Here is a 20,229-nt window from a genome sequence, read left to right as displayed (position 1 = left end):
ACCCACGTATTGATTGTGGGTAATGAAGTTTTATTCTGAGAAAGTGTGCCATTGCCTATCGGTGCTGTGTGTACGAGTATACTTCATTACCCAAAAAGCCCTCTTTTTGCCCGCGCATGCGCGTTGTGCGTTTTCTGCTCCATGTGTAGGCGAAAGAAACCATTCAGTGCTCGTAGATATCTGTTATAAACGAAAGAGATGGGGCAAAAAAGACAGTACGCTACAATGATAAACAGCCTCTCATGTCATAGCCACCTGGCTTGGTCGCATCTCGAAATTTTGATCGTATCTAGGGCGAATTATTTGATCGAAATTTTCATCGGACCTCGACTCGGGCATGTCGTAGGTAGAGCTGATCGTAGGTCAGGGTACCACTGTACTCCGTTTTCCTCCCACATTCCAAAAACATGCATGGTTGGCGGTTAGAACACTGCCCCTCGGTATCAGTGTGAGCATGAATGGTTGTCCGTTTCCTTGTGCCCTGCGATTGGCTAGCCACCAATTCAGGGTGTCCTCCTCCTGATGCCAATAGTCGGCTAGGATCGCCTCCAGCACTCCCCGTGACCCTTGAAGATGAGCGGTACGGAAAATGAATGATTACACTTATACTTGCACTACTGGAAACATTTTACACAGTTTTCGACATTTCTGGAAACATTTTACACAGTTTTCGACATTTCTTTCAATATGTTGTCAGGTTTTGACCCTACAGCTAACGGGGATGTTCTGATTAGCTCCATTAGTATTAAAGCTGAAAAATGCAACAGAAAGTAAACTGAATGAAGCTTTTTCTATGAGCCATATTCAATCACATGTTCATTTTTTGCTTCGAGCCTTTAAAAAGTGGGCAGTGGGTTGGAATTGGCCTTCGAGCTGTAGTTTGGACAACTTCAGGCGTCTATCCACTTTGCAACCATCTGGTGAACGAGCCAATCAGGAGAAAGAGGCGGGAGCTCCACATATGACCAGGAAGCAACTATATTTGAATACAATTAAAACTGGGCAGCGAGTGAAGTTGGTTCATTGAACATAGATTGTACACTTTGCTCTAGAGTTCCTGGGAGATGAAGGAGGGTGCCACAGGCGACCCAGTGCGCCCTGGGCTCCCTGAGCCGCTCGGCGCATGAAAGCGAACCACTGTTTGACTGTCCCTTCGCTCTGATCCGCCACCCGCCAGCGTGCTTTCTTCCAGCTGGACGGCGGGTGAAGCCTCGCTGGCCCCCAGGCCGCATTCCCGGTTTCGCCCATCGCGAGCCGTGCTTAACTTGACTGCCAGCGCCAAAAGATTCTTCCCCAGGAAGACAGCAGATACCCGAGGCTCCTTGTACCACAGCGTGCCGGCGCCTCTCAGGCCCACGGTGAAGATGTTGACCGTGACCAAGCTGAGCCAAGGGTACACAGCCTCTTTGCGGCGACTCCTCTGTTCAGGGAGGCTGGCAGTCCCCAGTTCTGTGAGGGCCACACACGGCAGCAAAAGTAGAAGGGCGTAACAGTAGAAGAAAACCAACCCCTCGGCCCAGACAGGGAGACTTTGCTCGGGTTTCGGAGCACCCGCTTGGTCCTCCCAAAGCCCGGCCTGCAGGTCCAGCACGTCCAGCAGGTCCACCACGACCCACAGAAGGTGCCCTCGCACCTCCAGTTTCCTCCGCAGTGGCATCATGTAGTCGGCCCCAGTGAGGACGAGGAAGAGGGAGGGCAGACAGACAGAGAGCAGGAGCGTCAGGATCCTCCCGGCAAGTGGGTCTGGCGGCCGCCGCTCCTGCCTGTAGTTGTGACAGACGAAGAAGAGCTTGAGCTGGAGGAGCGAGAGGAAGAGGAACCAGAGCGCGTTGGCGAAGCCCCGGCGGGGCGAATGCGCCTCAGACGCCACCCCAGCCGACACAAAGCGCAGCGCCAGGAGGAAGCCGGCATCACCCAGCAAGACGGCGGCGCACTGCCAGGCGCCGGGCCCCCGAATCCCTGGCATGCTTTGCTCCAGCAGGTAGAGGTCCACCACCGCCATCGTGCTCACCGTCACCAGGGTGGATACGCACACCTGGGGCGTGAGCACCATGCCTGCAAGCACAGTGTTACAATTTAGGACAGATCACACATTATATCTTGGTACTGCCACTGGATAATTATAATAGATTACTTTCAGTCTTGGGTGATATTAGTGACGACAGTGGTCAAAAGCAGTAGTGGTTTGCCTAATGGGAGACCGCGTTTTCCTTGACGAACTGCGCACATGTCGTAAAGTCCTGATCCCTCGGTGGCCTGCATTTGTGTTTCCGGTGCATTTATACATTTGTATTTCTGCTGTCCGCGCGAAGGATAAATTGTCATGGGCTAATAATAGTTAATGATAATTGTAACTAAACAATATCATAAAGGGGAATATCATAAAACGAAGTGAGGTATGGCGGAAAGCAGGCAGCACATTTGTAGTTTTATTTCTTATTGCTCTCTGGCTAAATATCTTGAATACTTAAGCCAAACAGCACTTAAATCCTTTAGTTTCCAGCCCATGTGACCACAGTGAGTTAGTCTCCTTTTTATCTCTGAAGCAGATATTTTCTTCCCAGTGTTATTTTTCAATCTTTATAAGCCACATTAAAATGTATAAATGATTTAAAAAAAATCTAAAAAGTTGCCTCTCAATCTTATTATTATTTATTGAAATCCTCGCAGCCCTCTTTGTCAGCACTAGCGCACATACAAAGACAATTATCATTGTTTCACATCTATAGGGCGAACCTAAAAGTCTAAAATTTTCTCTAAAATGGTCGATGCGGCCAATCGGCCGGGCACCTTGTCTGTGCACTAAATTCAATTTTTGTATGGCCCTGACCGCTTGAGTGACTGGTTTTATTTCTTGCCGGCACGCTACTTATTTCGATCAACCCAGCGGAAGTTCACCCTAAAAATAGCCTCCCCGCTCATTCCAAGCATTACGGTAAATCCATTCAAAACATCCCAGAGGAGTGGCAAGGCATTTGACTTCCGTGTGCTCGCAGCGCTTTTAACCCTCAAAAACACCCAATACTCAAAGAAACAGCATATTATAGCTATACAGAGGAAATGCCTGACATGAACGACAACTCAATGCGGGTGTGAACGCTTGGAAAATGGACTGAAGCCCATGGATCGAACAGATGGCCAACATAGTAGGCCGGGCAGGCAGCATCACACCAGTTATGTGAGTGACAATTTGGAATGAATTGTTGATGCTGATATAACTGCGAGGAGAATCAAAGGCTTGGGAGTGATACATGTCGAGAGTTACAATGAATGGATTGTGAATGACTGGGCTCAAGTGTGGGCCAGCACTGTTGTTCGAGCTTTCGCCAAAGCTGGAATCAAGTCCCCGGAATACACAACTCTGACTGACAGTGGAGCCTAGCATGTTGAACGCCAAACTCTTTATATCAGAGTGTACCTTTTACCTCAATAAAGCATTATCAAACTTAGTTTTGCTCGTGCTGTCTTTAGAAAAACATGCTAGCGGCTAGCCTAACTTACGCTAGCGGATAGCATAACATACGCTGGCCTAGTGTCATGCTAGTGCCTTTTCTGAAGAAGCGCCTAATGTATTGACAAAAAAACTGAAAATATAGCCGCAAATGAGACTGCGCCCTATCAAACGGTGCGTTTTATAGGTGTGAAAATACGGTAGGTTTGCTGCTGATTTTGCTCTTTCCTAAAATAAAAGGGTATTTTCAAAAATGCCAGTCCTTTTAAAATTGCACAGTTCCTTGTATAAGAACACCTCTCGGTGGAACGATCGCTTCAAAACGTTCGGGTGAAGTTGAGATGAGATCAATGTTCCCTCTAATTTTTCATATGTCTGGGCATACAGACAACCTTCCTGAGCACACTGAGGACCTCTCTGAGCATCATCTGAAGTGCCATAAATAGCTGCATGTCTACTACCCATAACTGATCTAGTCATAATAAAATTTCATGATTAATTTCCATGAATAAAACTTCTTAATAAATGTCACTAGAATATGCGCAAATATGACTTAAATGTTTCCGTATTCTTCACGTCTGTCCTTCTCACTTCTTATTCTCATCCAATTGACTTTTCTGATGAATGTGTCATTTGAGGTAGTCTAGCGAATATGTTTCCATCGGAAACCATCTTCCAACTTTAGCTTCACTGAATGTTTTGCAGAGGAGACCTTTCTCACCCGGGCGGCTCGGTGGGGCGAGTGGTTAGCGCGTCAGCCTCACAGCTCTGGGGTCTTGGGTTCAAGTCCAGGTCGGGCCACCTGTGTGGAGTTTGCATGTTCTCTCAGGGCCTGCGTGGGTTTCCTCCGGGTACCCTGGTTTCCTCCCACATTCCAATAACATGCATGGTAGGCTGATTGGGCATTCTAAATTGCCCCTAGGTATGGGTGTGAGAGTGCATGGTTGTCCGACCCCTTTTGCCCTGCGATCGGCTGGCCATTGATTTAGGGTGTCCCCCGCCTCTGGCCCAGAGACAGCTGGCATTGTTTCCAGCACCCCCCGTGCCCCTAATGAGAATAAGGCATAATTTTAAAAAATGAGATAATGTGATGAGGCTTTTCTCACCCAATTTCACTGCTTGCTCTTCTATTTGCACATACTGTGACAGCTATTCCATCTTAAATGAACCGCATTTCATTTTTCCTTTGACATGTTGAGCGACTGTACCACAGCCCGGTCGTTTCGTCATGATAAAGGGTTGGCAGCAGCTACACTGAGTTGTTAGCTATATGCTAACCAGAAAAACACAAAGCGCATTTACTCATGCAGCGTAAGTAAATACATGACATGAACCGCATCATATCATTGGCTGGACAGTGTTTGTCATAGTTTTATCCGTAGTTACCGTTTGTTGTCGCTTGTCAATGACAAGCTGCCACTCCCTGTGTTGTGTTGCAAAATGGCACAGAATTTTTTTTTTTTTTTTTTTTTTGTACAATTCTAGTTGCTGCATATGGTTGCTGTGCGCGGAGAAAACGAGAGTAGTGCGCAATTGTGCAGAGAGGAACATTGGATAAGATTGGACGGGAATTCTAATTATAGAAATTTTGCAAGTGAAAATCACATCACCAGGGACAGATTTGTCAGCAGGAGAAGAAACGTGCTTTTAATCCGTGACATCTGCCAAATCTAAAAGGCCCAGAGGCAAAAGAAGGAAAAATGTGCTTCTTTTTGCTGTGGTTAACTCTATTTTTTTTAATTATTTGACTCAAACCTAAATTAATTTGGAGCATATATGAGTTATATAAACAAGGGAAAGAATCAGCTAGGTATTTTATACAAAAAGAATAGAATTAAAAAATATCTATCGAATTAAAAAAATATTTAAGTTAACCATTTTGGTCCTGATGCTTACTTTTTGTGTATTTTGCCAGTTTTTCACTCACAAAGCTACCCCATTGAAAAATATGTTCGCATTTCTTATTCATTTGATTGGGTTAATAAATTTCTCTTTTCTTTTTGCATGCATACATACATCATACAAAAGTATCATACTTATATAGTTAATAAAGGTTTACGGCCTAGACCTTTATTAACTATAACATCCTAAATTGGTTGCCAGCCCATTGCAGTGCACAATAAGACGAGCAACTCTTCACACTCCCCAAAATCTACTGGAAATTACACGCAAATAACCTAAAATGAAGAAGGAAGTGACCCATGATTAACTAAATCCCTGCTCTTGACAACCGTAGATATCCAATGGATTTAAACTGTGAGAACTGGCTGGGAAGGGTCATGTTTCCATGCCACTGACGTCTTGCCCCAGCAACAGTCGTATTAAAGCAGTACGACATACTTTTTTTTTGCTGCCAATCGTAACTCAAGTACAGAATAAAGCTCTCCATCGATTGCCGAATGAGCAATGAACATTGGCTATCATAGTATGCCGCAACGCAGACTGCCTCTGGGGTGTTAACCCTCCGTGTGGATCGATGCCACTATAATAGCAAAACCTTAGTCGCTCAGTACGAGCTGGATTGACCCAAGCGAGGGATCATCTACAATATGCAGTGGCCTCATATGACCTGGCAGAGTAAAATGAGTCAGAGTAAGTGGCCCATTTTTTTTTTCTGTATCATCTAGATGTGTCCAAACCTTTTCATCAGAGGGCCGCTTTCAAAAATGTCCAAATTTCAAATCCTTCCTCTTTGATTTATTAAGTAGACGATCGGAATCAGATTATAAAGAAACAAAGGGTTTAGGAAGGTATTTTCAAGTATTATGCCATTGAAGGCTATAGACATCAATCTATTTTGACAGAGAGGCCTGGGAGCAATCGTTCAACAAGATAAGTGAAAAAGTCTTTGGAGTTGAAACGATGCACCACGAGCACGTCTGAAAATGAGCATACGAGTCAAGTGAAAGATTAATAGCCTCTTGGCTCTCTGCCTAATAAAGTGTTACTGCATGATGTTAATAGTTCATAAATAATCTCAATGGGAGGGGTTGGAGGCAAGCACAACTGTAGATAGAAAGTGACTTGCACAGCGATGATGCGAATATATTCATCACAGGCAGCGTTGATGCATATCACAGACTTTTTCTCTCTTTTTGTGGAGGGCGGCTGATACAAGAATCAAAGAGAGACGGTTTTAATCGTCTCCGGAGCCGGGTGGGCGGACAGATGCGTGCGCCCATCACTTTGGCAGCTTGTTTTTTTTCTCATTCCTGATCATCTCTGAGCACCTCTAAATCATTTAAAGCAAGGGCGTGAAACTCATTTTTGGCGCGGCCCAAGTCATAGTTACGGTTTCATTTGGGGCCCTCCAAACTTGGCAGCCAAAATTAATCAACCAATGAAATGAAAGCCTTTCTGATGGTCAGTAAATCATTATTGGAAATTAAAATTTGATGTTTCATGTCTTTAATTTGAAAACAAAAACAGTAAATAGTCTATTTTTCTATAAGTGTGTGTGTATGTGTGTATATATATATATATATAATTTTCATTTATCATGTTTTTTTAATTAAAGGACGTTCTCATTTTAGCTGTATTTTTCCCCATTTTATTTTCTTCATCAGAAATATCAAACATTCATTTTCAACACCACTTGTCCTTGTCAAGGTCATGGGGTGCTGGAGCCTATCCTACCTGACTTTGCGCGATTGGCGATCTACACCATACTAAGGATGAAACAGTACTCGTAAATATACACAGAACAATAAAGTCGAGCCCAGGACGAGACAAAACGCTTTTATGGACCACTGGTTTTCGGTTATGTAACAACTTTTGTTCTGGAACAATTTTTGTCACTCTGTATGTATGTGCGTGCCTGTCCGGTGTCCTCAAGCAGAGACAGCCTGCTGAAGAAAAGCCCTTCCCTGCGAGCTAATGTCCGATCACTGTTGTGGTTTTGCTCATTCACTCCTTGCACAGAACAGAAGCGTAAAAACAAAATGGTTAGCACGAGCGTGTTGTCATGTTGAGCAACAAGAATGTGAAAACAGTGAGCAGAAATTTTTATGTCTGCAAACATTGCTGGAAACATGTCTCATATATTAATGGTAACAATGGAGCAACATGAACATTTTTTCCAGTCTCATCATCCAAATGTATCCTTTCCTGAACACAGTGCTGGAGGAGCATTCATTGCCAATGATTTGCAGCCCTTTTCAGTTGTCATACATGTGGGGTTTGGTAGCTGTTGAGTACGCTCAATCCCCATTATGTTGTGCCCTCCCGCACAAATTTCAGAGAGGTTGTAATTCCCAATGTTTATGACACAACGCGCAAAATGATTGAGTAGGATTTCCCTCCCAACACAAAACCCAGCTCCATTCATTTCAAAATGGCACATTCAACGAACACAAAAATGATTTTTTATTTGCTCTACATCACTAGTCATTATTTCAGACAAAAAAAATCATCAAAGTGCCCCCAAATTATCAGGAAGTGACGTACAGCAATACAACCAATAATGCCCCCAAAGCATAATGATACCCCAAATCAAAGAAAGGTTACCGAAAATCAACTAAACGTGACCGAGAAATGCGCTTAAATCAACATGGCAAAATTTAAAACTTAAGACAAAATTGTGTGGGGGTGGGGTCGGTGCAGGAACGACACCCACGACACCAAAAAAAAACAAGTCCCAAGCATAATAGCAATTATTTACTATTATTATTAGAACAACTTTTCCCATTTTTAGATATGAGGGAGAGATTAAAAACATTAATATTTTTTTACCGGCACCAGGTAGCTTGCAGACCGATACCGGTCAACCGTCCGGTGGTTGGGGACCACTGATCTACAGTGTGTAACCTGGAAATACCCTATATTTAACAGGAACTTTTATTATTACCATTATTTAGCGACAAAAAATATTTGACTGTTTGTGTTTTGATTGCGTATAATTTATAGTTTTGAGAGTGTGTCGAAGTGCCCCTCATTTTTCCCCCTCCCTGCCTGTGCTCATCAATCAGGGGCCAATTTATCAGCCACCCTTCCCTCCCCTTCTCCCCCGTTGACAAGGTGAGGCAAGCAATTTCACTTTAAGCTTGAGTAATAGCATGTAGGCAAGTGTGCGGGGGCACGATTGGGCTCTCACTTTGACATTATTTGCCAGACATTGACCGAGTTTCCGTCACGCTACCGTCCCTCTGTTTTCAAACTCACGGGTACGCAAGAGACATGGAGTACGGCCCACAGGCCAACTCCAGTTTTTATTGACCCGCCGGAGGAAATGATAAAAATCACTTCAACAGCATCTCTCCATTAGCTCAGAGATCAAAACCTGACAACATCTTGAATCAAAGGTAATAGGTGTCTTAAACATGTATATTTTTCTTTGAGCATTTTGTGAATGGACACGCTACACTGGGTTTTTTCCAACCCTATGCTGGCTGTACAAGTGTTTAACAAGTTCAAGGAGCAGCTCAGAAGTTGTCAAAAATCACCCAAAAGACAGTACAGTAATCCCTCGAATATCACGGTTAATGTAGACCAGACATGGCCGTGATAAACGAAAAACCGCGTAGGATAACCCCCATTATAACTACCACAATACATGTTTTCGCGCCTATACAGATATACAACTACAATAGTACAATTATAAAAAAGCGTATATTTATTAGATATTAGAGCATGTCAAAAGACTATTGTAATATCTAAATATAATGTATATATAAAAATCTAAATACTGTACTTAACAGTGAAAATAGTTCCTCTCCGCTTGATATAAATCCCAAAAACAGGTAAATGGGAGTTTTAATCCAAATCCTTTGTCTTCTTGTGGCCATGGGTCCATTGTCTGCGATATTCGAGGGATTACTGTACACGGGTCAGGTACTAAAACTACTTAAAAACACAATTTTCTGCCAATGACGTCAGCCCACTGCCTGGACTTTGATGAAATCTGAACTTCCATGTTGCTCCGTCTCCCGCATCCCACCCCATTTTAGCGCAGAAGAAGAGGCGGTGCCCAGACTTCCGCCACTTTTCGCCGCCATTTTCATCTGTCTTCTGGTCTTACCTTTTTCGCAGAAAAAAATTGCGAAGCAGTGAATTCGCGATAGGTGAGGTCACGATATTCGAGGGAACTCTATAATCCTATTGCCTCATGCAATCTTATCTCTCTGCTACTTTAATAAGAACATATTGACCAACTCTGGCTAGACTCTATCACTGAGAGCAGCATATTTACCTTTGATGCATAAGGTTTAGCTAAGTTACTAACCTAACAGTAATCCTCCTGTTTGACAAATATTAGTCAAATATATAAAATGTAACTTACATTGCAAGAACATGACTGATCCACGATGCGGCACTGGTCACATCTAAAATACAGTTCATTCGGTTTCTCAGATTTAGCTTGTGACCCACATCATCAAAGCTTTTGCTGTGATGCCTGTAGTGTCTTTCCCCTTTGTAACTAATATTTATATTGTGAATGTAACCCTCTACTGCAAACCCTTCTGCCTCGGGCTGGATGATATTACTTTGGTTTTGCGCCAAGACAAATCACTTACATACTCTGGTATGCGCTTCCCTGGAATAGATTGTACCGTCGAAGTCACAAAGCTTGACGGAACAACAATAGTTTAAGTATGGGCGGAGCCTTTGCGGAAGTTTAATTACGAACACGATGGCAAAAAATGGTATTGCTTTTTCCTCAAAAGAGAAATACACATGACAACAACGGCACGCACTGATAACCACTCGGGCAGACCATAAAACAATCTCACATGTTGCAGTCGAAAAAAAGCTGCCATCTTCTCAACACCCATTTCTTTTCTCATGTCATTGCATTCTAATCGTTTCTAGGAGGGCCTACTAAAGAGAAGAACATGAGTGCTGACACTGCATTTTCAGTTGCTTTTTATGTCTTATTACTACTACTGTTCATCTCTACAAAGCCCTCATTGCTGACAGCAATAGACTTTATTCTTATATCTTATTGTCATCACTTTAATGTTGATTAATGTTTAGTGTCCAAGAGTTTGTATTTGTAATGTATTGTATTTATTTCTAATGCTCCAAATTATAAAGTGACGCAAAATGAGCAAGAGGTTGACCAGGGAATGCCCTAAAATAATTACTAAGTGACCAAAAATTAACAGAAAGAGACAAATAAATACCCTAAAATCCTTTCCTTCCCCATCTCCGGGTGTTCCACTTTCCTTCAATAGCCCAAAGACAAGCATGGTAGGCTGGTTACAGCATTTTAAATTATTCCTATGCATTGAGTGTGAGCGTGAATGGTTGTTTGTCTACTTGTGCTCTGCAATGGACCGGCCACCAATTCAGGGTGTCCCCTACCTACTGCCCACGTTGGCTGGGATAAGCTCCAGCACCCCCTCAACCCTTGTGAGGATAAACCGTACGGAAAATGAATGAATGAATTTCCAAGATTTTTTAATGTAATAAAAAGTAAAGGGCATTCAAGGGCCACGTAATGATTTTCCAGGTGATTATTCGGGGCACCCTCATTTGAGTGGGTGTGTGCGCTAATCCGCAATGCCTCGCATTAGTCAATCAATCTTTGCATGATGATGCGTGAAGCCGTTAATTCTTTATGAGAAAAGGATTATTTTGATATTTGATTAAATATCACAAATTATTTTATCCATCAAGAAACTCATTGGCTCATATAAGAGTTAGTTGTTATATCAAAACATGAACCCTGAAAATGTCCAATGGGAGTAAAAGCAATGCAATGCGAAATGTTTAATATTAATCCTATAACATATTTGTTTTACAAAAGAAAAGGAGATGTTTGGAAATTATTTCATTCATTTTCTGAACCGCTTCATCCTCACTAGGGTCGCGGGGGGTGCTGGAGCCTATCCCAGCTGACTTCAGGCCAGAGGCACCCTGACACCCTGTATCGGTGGCCAGCCGATCCCAGGGCACAAGCAGACGGACAATCATTCGCGCTCACACCCATACCTAAGGCCAATTTAGAGTGTCCAATTAGCCTACCATGCATGCCTTTGGAATGTGGGAGGAAATATGGAGTACCTGGAGAAAACCCACGCAGGCCCTGGGAGAACATGCAAATGCAAATTCCACACAGGTGGACTGACCTTGATTTGAACCCAGGACCCCAGAGCTGTGTGGCCGACGTGCTAACCACTCAATCCACCGGGCCGCCATGTTTACAAATTCCTTATTTATATTGTTATCATAATAGTCTGCTTTAATGAAAGAATTATAGAATATATACCGGATTTACTCATATTTGACTCGCTATTGTCGGACAAAAAAATGATGACTGAATCAAGGGTACGGCTTATATGCGCATAAAAACACGACTGAAAAAACTGCAATTTGACGGCGCCTTGACACGATGACGTCACGACAAAATGGCGCCCATGCGTGCGCCGTGACGTCACAACGCAAGCAAATGCCGATACGGTCATTTATTTCAAAATAGGGAAAAGATAAACAGATAAAACGCTAAACAAAATGTATTTTGACGTCTATGAATGAAATTCATGAAAAATATTTATCTTGCATAAAATGCAAAACGTTCCCGTCACTGCTCGCTCGGGGCACGGCCATGTACATTTTTTTCGCCAGACGCAAGTAGCCTTGATTTTGAAATAAAACAAAATTCCACCTTGATTTTTTTAAATTTGATTTCTTGTTCGAAAGTGACAACTATTTGAGTAATATGAACCATCGAAAGAATTGAGATATTTTGACATTAGAAGCAATATGGCTGCCACAACATCTTAAACTTCTGGTAAGAAAATTGTAATTTCTGTAATTAGAAAGCATCAGGTTCTCATCAAGATAGACTTGTTTCTTTTTTCAAATTGAATAATTTGATATTTTGCATTTACAAAGAGAGGCATATTAACTTCCTTATGATATCTACCCTAATAATGTGCTTTTGATTCATACAGTATCTCAGAAAAAAATTCTTAAGATTTTCCCTTCAAAGTAACACATTTGTACTCCCTATTAAAACCAATAATATGGAGGTGAAAATTGGGAATCAGGGGGCGTCTTTTAGGCAAGAAATTTAAGATTAAAAAATTTCAAGGCAACTTTCAGGGTGCGGCTTATACGCACGGGCGGCTTATGCGAGTAAATACGGTACTACCCTCTTTTTTACTTTTATAAATAAAACTATACTTTTATAATATTTAAAAAGGCATGTAATATTCTTTTACTTTTTGTTTTATATTTGTAATAGTTTTTTGAGAAAGTAAAATGTTTAAATATATACAAAAGAAAATAGGTTTATTAGGTTTTCTTCCACTTCATGACAATTAAAAACTAAATTACAATACTGTAAAAATTTTTTTACTGGTTTTCCCTTTTTGTTTTGTTTTTTAAACTCAGAAACATAAAATAGTGAATATTTTAATATTTTTAATTTTTTGTTCTTTTTATATTGATAAACAAAACATTGAATTTTTATTGTTTAATTTACATATTTACTTTTTAAAGGATACAACTAACATGAAAAAGAATATTTTTGAACAAAGATATTTGCCGTTTTTAGTTAGTTTGTTTTTTAAATGTCTTGGACCCTCCAAGTCAAAATACATTTGACATATAATCGCCGACAATAGCAGGCAACTGGTCCATCTCTGGAAAAAAGCATAAACGCCATTAGAATAGTAGGGTGGTTGTTAATATGGTTCCTTAGTTTCAGTTTTGTAAATTGTCATTTGACAAAGTTACTGTGAATGGAAAATAAAAACAGTTCATTTCGCGAGCATCTCTGGCTCATCTTTCACCCTTAATGGCTTAATGACCCTTAAAGCGATTCTTCGACTTTCAAAACAGCTGTCGATGAGTCGATTCTTCTGTTGATAAATCGCGAATTGCAAATCCTCCAATCTATTAGTGACACCTGTTTCGCAAGCGTCCTGTCGCTTGAACGCGACGCTGCGGCGTCTGATAGTAAAGTAGGAAAAAGATGGAATTACCCGAAGCATTCGTATTAGCGCTCCCTCCGATGCTCCGGGCTTTATTTATGGCGAACAGCAGCTCGTCCTCGGAGTCCGGACGCCGTCCGCCACTGGTAAAGTCGCTCTTTTTTTCACGGCACCCGATAAGCCCAACAACGGAGGTTTTAGGACGGCAGTGAGAAGACGAGTCAAAGCGGCATCTTCCCGACGCTTATCCTGCTCGGTTCCGCGAGGAGCGGCGATCCGTTGGCGGCGCCGCAGTGCCGCTCGGCAGGAGCGAGGTGCGCCGGGAGCAGAGCGGGAAGAGTGAATGAAGGCGGCGATGCGCAACGCCTCCGAATAAAAGACACAAAAAAAGGAAGAAAGTAGCGTAGCCAGCGTGCGACTTCGGCCCCAGCACGGCGTTCATTTGTAAGCGGGGTACGTGCGCCACCACGGAGGACCTCCCACCAGATTCCTTCCCCCTCCTCTTCTCCTCTTTTCTTTTCTTCTCTCCCTCCAAACCTCAGCTGGGGCAAGTTGACACATTGTATGGAAAGCTCATGGAATGTTTTTTATTGACTGACACACACCAAGGTTTGTCGTCGGTTTACCAGATTTGTTATGAAATGCTTCCAAAATCTCCCAATACAAGTTAAAATTCAACTACGGCCGCCTGTTTTTTTTATTATTATTGTATTTTTTACTTCATTGTTTAAATTAAGCAAATAGATATTTACAGTTGTAGCATTATTTGCCATGCTTTTATCATAAGTAAATAAATTAAATGAATGCATACATTAATTGATTAATAAATGATATTAAAGTAACCTTTTTTATGTAACAAATCATTTTAAAATATATAACATTAGATAACTATTTTTTTCTCCAATTTTTTTATATAAAAAATACTATCAAACCTTTATATGACAAGTGACTATTTTTGGCCATTTTGTTTATTTGAAAAATACTACTTATTTCTATATGGATGGATGATTGATAATATTGTATTTTGGATGCATACAAATAAAAATAATATAATTAACGGTACGGACAGAATTATATTCAACACTAAAGTTAATCATAGTAACATTTAACTTACTATGTAAACTATGAGTTGTTGTTGTTGGTTGGTTGTGAATGCTCCTCTTCAAGTGCCATTGACAGCAATAAACCTCCAATTCATTTCAAATGGCAGCCTCCCATTCAAAGTGAACTGAATGTCTCAGCCTGTCAATTACTGATAATTAGTTAAATCCATTTTGACAGGAATTGGAGAACAATCACACAGTTTGTCTACTACTACCACCACCACCACCACTTTCAGCTTGTTCCTTGGTCATAAATTATGGAACGTAATTATATAAAAATAATCATCCATTTATTTCTCGCCTTGTTGTTTCCAATCCACATTTCAGTTAAAATATCAATACCATTTTAACGTAACAATAAACAACATGGAATTTATACGAGCTCATGAGGGACAAAAATAATCACTGAAGATTGGCCGGCTTTCAACATAATTGTTGGTGGCAGCTTTTTGTGCTTCCCTTTAAGTGAGTTGCATGTGCTGTTTTGTTGCTTCCTTGAAGAGAAAAGCTCCCAATCTTAAATTGAGATGGGCGAACAACTGGAGCGAGAGATGATGCTCACCCGTAGCTGCATTTACAGTGAGAAGGATGCAGATGATACAAGTTTAATTAGACTTCCTCCTCTTGACTGGCTGCAATCTGACTTCACACCATGTACTTGGACTGCAGCTCTGAGACCTTCCCTGCCAGATGGGCAGAATTAAGCCCAGTGTTTTAAAAGGGCGGACAGGCGCTCGCTGCGTTTGCCTCAAGGCTTCAGATTTTTGGCCCCATACGGTCAACGTTTCTTGCTTCGGTTTAAACTCTTTGAAATGTCAGTCTTGTTGGTTTGGGAATTTGTTTTGTGAAATCAGGATTTCTACTCAAGACCTGAACTTCATCAATGTGACTTGAGGGGAAAACAAATGTGCAAAAAAAGAAAACAACAACTTTGGTAACCGTTTGCTTCTGCATAGTTGAAACCAATGATGTAATCAAAGGCAAGGATCTCGGCAGAAGGAGACTTAATGAAAAACGGTAGTCGAGATTCGTCGGAATACGAAATTTAAAGTGCATCAGAGCAGGAAGAATGTTCCGAAGAACATGATTCTAAGAAGATTTTAGCTCAAAATCACCTTTCAAAATAAGCATTGGCTCTGCTGAATGCTAAATATCTGAAATTTACAAATCTCCACTTTAAAAGCAAGAGTAATGATAGAAAAACTAATGATTTCTTATCTAAAAATATTCAAACCAAGATTTTCTTTACTGGATGAATCATGTGCCCCGACTGCTGTGCGGGAGAACTAAGTGAATTGAAAATGGAATATTTAGCTGCCTTTTGGCCATAGCACGTTGTTGCACGTCCTTTGTGCACAACGCTTCAAGCCACAGTTGGCTTTAATGTAACAGTCAGGCGTTAAATATTTAAAAAAGAAAAAAACCATCAGGCTGTGTAATGGCTTGGTCGTTTTAATGATTTGCCACAGGCGTAGCTGTCCGTCTGCTTACCTGTTCAGCAGCTTCATTGCAGTTGACTGGAGATTGGCGCTCAGAGTGTTTTCTCCTGTTTTTCCAGACCGAGGTGCAAATTCCAGAATGGAAAATTAAGTAAAATGCATTGTCTGGAGTGAACTGGATTTTCTTTTGTGCTGTGCATGACGCTGTCAGTTGTTTCTTTCCAGTTGGCATCGCACTCACAGTGTTAGCAAGAGCCTATCAGATGGATTATAGTCTGGCAAAGAGTCGCTGGGATGTTGGGCAAGACTCCATATGTTTTTGACACGTTGGTTGCCATTGACAGCAGCAGACATACGATCCATTTTGACTGGCAGTGGCAAACGTTCACTCATCCATCCCTCCTATTCTCAATGGATCAGACATCTAGCGCCGTCATTGGCAATGAAACATAATCCTTCAGTCTTTATAATGCCTCCTGGCAGTGATTACTTTTTAGGTCAGTGCCTATTTTGAGCGGCCCAGTGGTTAGAACATCTGCCTCATAGTACCTAGATTGAGGGTTCAATTCCCAGTGGTTTACCGTATTTACTAGCATATTAGCTGCCCGCGCATATAAGCCGCACCCTTAAAATTGCCTGAAAGTTTTTGAATTTTACAATTTCTCGCGTATAAGCCGCCCCCTGGTTCCCAATTTTCACCTCCATATTCATGGTTTTAATAGGGAGTACAAATGTGTTACTTTGAAGGGAAATCCTAAGAAAAATCATTACAAGTGGCATTTCTGAGATACTGTATGAATAAAAAGCACATTATTGGGGTCAATATCATAAGGAAGTTAATATGCCTGTTTTTGTAAATGCAAAATATCAAATTATTCAATTTGAAAAAAAGAAATAAGTCTATCTTGATGAGAACCTGCTGCTTTCTAATTACAGAAATTACAATTTTCTTACCAGACATTTAAGATATTGTGGCAGCCTTATTGCTTGTAATGTCAAAATATCTCAATTCTTTCGATGGTTCATATTACTCCAATAGTTGTCACTTTCAAACAAGAAATAAAATGAAAAAAATCAAAGTGAAATTTTGTTTTATGTCAGAATCAAGGCTACTCGCGTCTGGCCAGTCAGAGGACGTTTAACTAGGTTTAGACGGCAGCGCCCTAGGTAAGATGGCTGCCCCGGGACCTAGGTTAGATGGCTGTGCCCTGAGCGAACAGTGACGGAAACGTGAGTTTTTTCACGTTTTATGCAAGATCAGTACGTTTTTTCTTGAATTTTATTCATAGACGTCAAAATAAATGTTTAGCGTTTTATCTGTTTATCTTTTCTCCATTTTGAAATAAATGACTGTATCGGCCGCATTTGCTTGCGTCACGATGTCACAGCGCCATTGCGTCATGACGTCATCATCGTCCACTTGCAGTTTTGTGCATGTCGTGTTTTTTTGTGCATATAAGCCGTACCCTCAATTCATTCATCATTTTTTTGTCCGACAAAAGCGGCTTTTATGTGAGTAAATACGGTAAGTCCTTCCTGTATGGAGTTTGCATGGTCTCCCCAGGCCTCCTTTAGGATAAGTGGTACTGAAAATGAATGAATTAGTGAATGTCTATTTTGGTTCACTTGCTACTTAGATTAGTGTTTGCATGCAATGGTTTGTAAAAGAAAACAATGGGACATTACAGATCTCCTCAGTCCAAAGGGATTGGACATCTAATGCGGTATATAGGAAAATAAGCATTCATGGCTAGACTATCGTCAGTGGAAAGCAATTGTGGCTCACTTCCTGTACATTTTTGGTCATCACAAGATCATTTCCTGTTGAATTAAGGAACATTACTGTGCCACTTTCTGTACATTTTGGCTCACTTCCTGATGATTTTAGTGCATTTGTGGGTCACTGCCTTTATAGTTCTGGGCATTTGGCGATAATTCTCCATTGAATTTAGGCCATTTCCAGGTCTGTTCCTTCTCATTTACCTCTTTCTGTTGATTTGGGGCACTACTGTGTCACTTTCTCTACAGTTTGGGTCACTTCCTGTAGATTTTTAGTGCATTTAAAGTGTTCTATTAATTTGGGGGCAATTTCTTTCTAAATTCTTTTCGAAAAAAAAAGGATTTTTTTACAGGTTTGAGTTGAAAACCTGTTTTGCAAGGAGGTGAATGTGATTTGTATCTATTTTGGCTGAAGTAAAAAAAATTGTCAGAAATTGGCTGATAACATTTATGATTTATCTACTCATTGGATTTGGTGATGACTAGCTCGTTACCCCCTTCTGCACTTTTTGTTTTCCTTGGTCTGTACAGACGACATTAAGTAGCCAACTGTTGTGCTGGCATGCAGATTGACCAATAATAGCTGTGTTGTTCTACACACATAAACCGCCTCCTCATTTGAATGTGTTTTGTCGTGTTCATGGACTCGCAATGTCAAAAGACAAATACAGGAGCAAAGTGCTTTTATCTATTGCCCGATATTTTATCAAGTTCATACACAGCGAAAACTCTACTTACGGAATTAATTTGTTTCAGAAGAGATTTCGTAAACATAGATTTGAAGTGATAGAGACTCATTTTACATGTAAATTCTCGAAATTGTTCCAACTTGTCCTCCATATACTGCCAAGTAAACTCTTGCAAAAAATGTTCATAGTGTAACAATTGTGTATGAAAGATTTAAGAAACACAAAAAGAGGAAAAATCAAGAACATTATTTATTGTGGTGTTAAAACACATGCAAAATCATTGTCTATTGTTGTTGAAGGGCATAGATAAGAGAGGAGGGGGCATACGTTAGACAACTGACAAAACATACGAACACACACACTCCTAAGACACAACTTACCAACTTGTAATTATGAATGCAACGAATTTACCATTTGTGAGGCCCAAAATAAACAATAAAGTGGCTTAAAACATAGTCAAAAAACTCTCTTAGAACTCTGTGACAACAAACGGCAATCAAAATCATCATTATTTGATCATTAAACATTTTAAATTTTGGTACCTTCGGTCCTTTATAGTTGGTTTGCTGTCGGGTGCAGAAAAAAATACAAACATTGGCAATGAAAGATAATTAATGAGTGTTTCACACAGAAAGCTTTAATGAAGTTGGCCCGAGTGGTGCAGGCCCTGCAGGGCAATTATTACCCCGTCTAGTTCCGCCAGCGGCTATTTATCCCAATACTACTATCCTACTACTCGCTGCACGTGTGGGCCCTTTATCTCCATGTTTACTACGCTTCCATAGGCACAAGTCATCCGTCCCCCGACCTTTTCTCTCCCATCTCCTTGTCATCCACCCTATCTCTTAGGCAATTTTTATCACCGTTCAGTCGACTTGAACGCACCTGAGACCACGCGGGGCAATCGTTTCCCTTTCGCTGGTTTAACGCTCGCTCGCGACAGATTGCCCTGTCAGCACCGAACGAGGAGGCGCCATTCGCGCGTAAACACAAGCTCGCCGCCTTGCCGTTAATTGATCAAATGTTTACGCCAACCGACCACTCTCATCGGGTCACCCTTTGAAAAGCCTCCCGAACACCGTGCCACTTGAGTGCTTCGTCTTGTTAAAAACACTTTCTGAAGCTGAAAGGCCAATCACATTAACACTGGGGCAAGTGTCAAGAAAAGACTGGGGGGAATTGACCCAAATGAGCCAATCAAATACAGTCAACCCCACCAAAGTGCAGCTGTCATTTTTAAGGAAGAAATTGCATTGAATTGCTTTGCTCAACCATGGGTCGCTTCCTCTGTATTTTCGGTCACTTCCTATTACTAATTTTGGGGCATTTGCAGGTTCTCCTATTGGCTCGTGGAAGAGTAAATACAGACGCTCCCCTACTTACGAACATTCAACTTACGAACAACGGTACATCCGAACATGTCTGCAAATTGCGTTTAAGTCCAAAAATGTTCGCAAGTCCAATTTTGTATTTCGCGCCTTTTTTGGAGTAGTACTTCTTTCCGCCGCTAATACCGACGCCTGGCGCTGTGAGAGCTCAGCTCACCCAGCATCTACCTTCTTCTTCGTTGCAATGCGGAAGTGCGTGAATGTATCTCCAGTGTGCAAAGAACCTTTTTCATTTGTATAATTAAATATCTCATGCATCCAATATTGAATATGGTTGGTAAAAAGCTAAAGGCTTCTATTGAGGGAGTTGCAAGGAAGAGGCAAGCCATTTCATTTGAAACGAGTGGCAATAATAACGAAGCTTGATGCGCGTGAGAGTGGTGAGCGTTGCACATCGTTCGACCGTCAGTACCATTTATAAACAGAAAGATCGAGCAGCAGGACCCAAATATTGAACGTTGCACAAAGTTTGCAAATCAATTGAATGATGCCATACAGTGCT

The 20,229-nt window shown here is 41.3% G+C and overlaps 2 protein-coding genes across 7 annotated transcripts in view; one reads left to right on the top strand and one right to left on the bottom strand.

Annotated features, from left to right (window-relative positions):
* Positions 1-20,229, top strand: part of mrpl11 (mitochondrial ribosomal protein L11) — a 93,597-nt gene that overhangs the window by 49,028 nt on the left and 24,340 nt on the right. The gene's annotated exons all lie outside the window — the stretch shown is intronic.
* On the bottom strand, positions 955-16,106 carry tmem265 (transmembrane protein 265). Of its 2 annotated transcripts, none has more exons than XM_077609835.1 (2): positions 15,924-16,106; positions 955-2,055 (listed from the first exon to the last, which is right to left on the bottom strand). In XM_077609835.1, exon 2 carries the CDS (start codon positions 2,051-2,053, stop codon positions 1,049-1,051), a length of 1,005 nt encoding a protein of 334 aa, XP_077465961.1. In that variant the 5' UTR covers positions 2,054-2,055; positions 15,924-16,106; the 3' UTR covers positions 955-1,048. The 2 variants fall into 2 exon arrangements, with proteins under 2 accessions (XP_077465961.1, XP_077465960.1); XM_077609834.1 differs by lacking the exon at positions 15,924-16,106 and adding an exon at positions 13,381-13,848.

Source organism: Stigmatopora argus, chromosome 9 (genome assembly GCF_051989625.1).
Source record: "Stigmatopora argus isolate UIUO_Sarg chromosome 9, RoL_Sarg_1.0, whole genome shotgun sequence".
Taxonomy (NCBI): domain Eukaryota; kingdom Metazoa; phylum Chordata; class Actinopteri; order Syngnathiformes; family Syngnathidae; genus Stigmatopora; species Stigmatopora argus.
This window is presented reverse-complemented; position numbering and strand designations above follow the sequence as displayed.

What these genes read in the sequence shown, in the direction of transcription:
- tmem265 (XM_077609835.1), bottom strand. Translation starts at nt 2,053, where the DNA reads ATGGTGCTCACGCCCCAGGTGTGCGTATCCACCCTGGTGACGGTGAGC.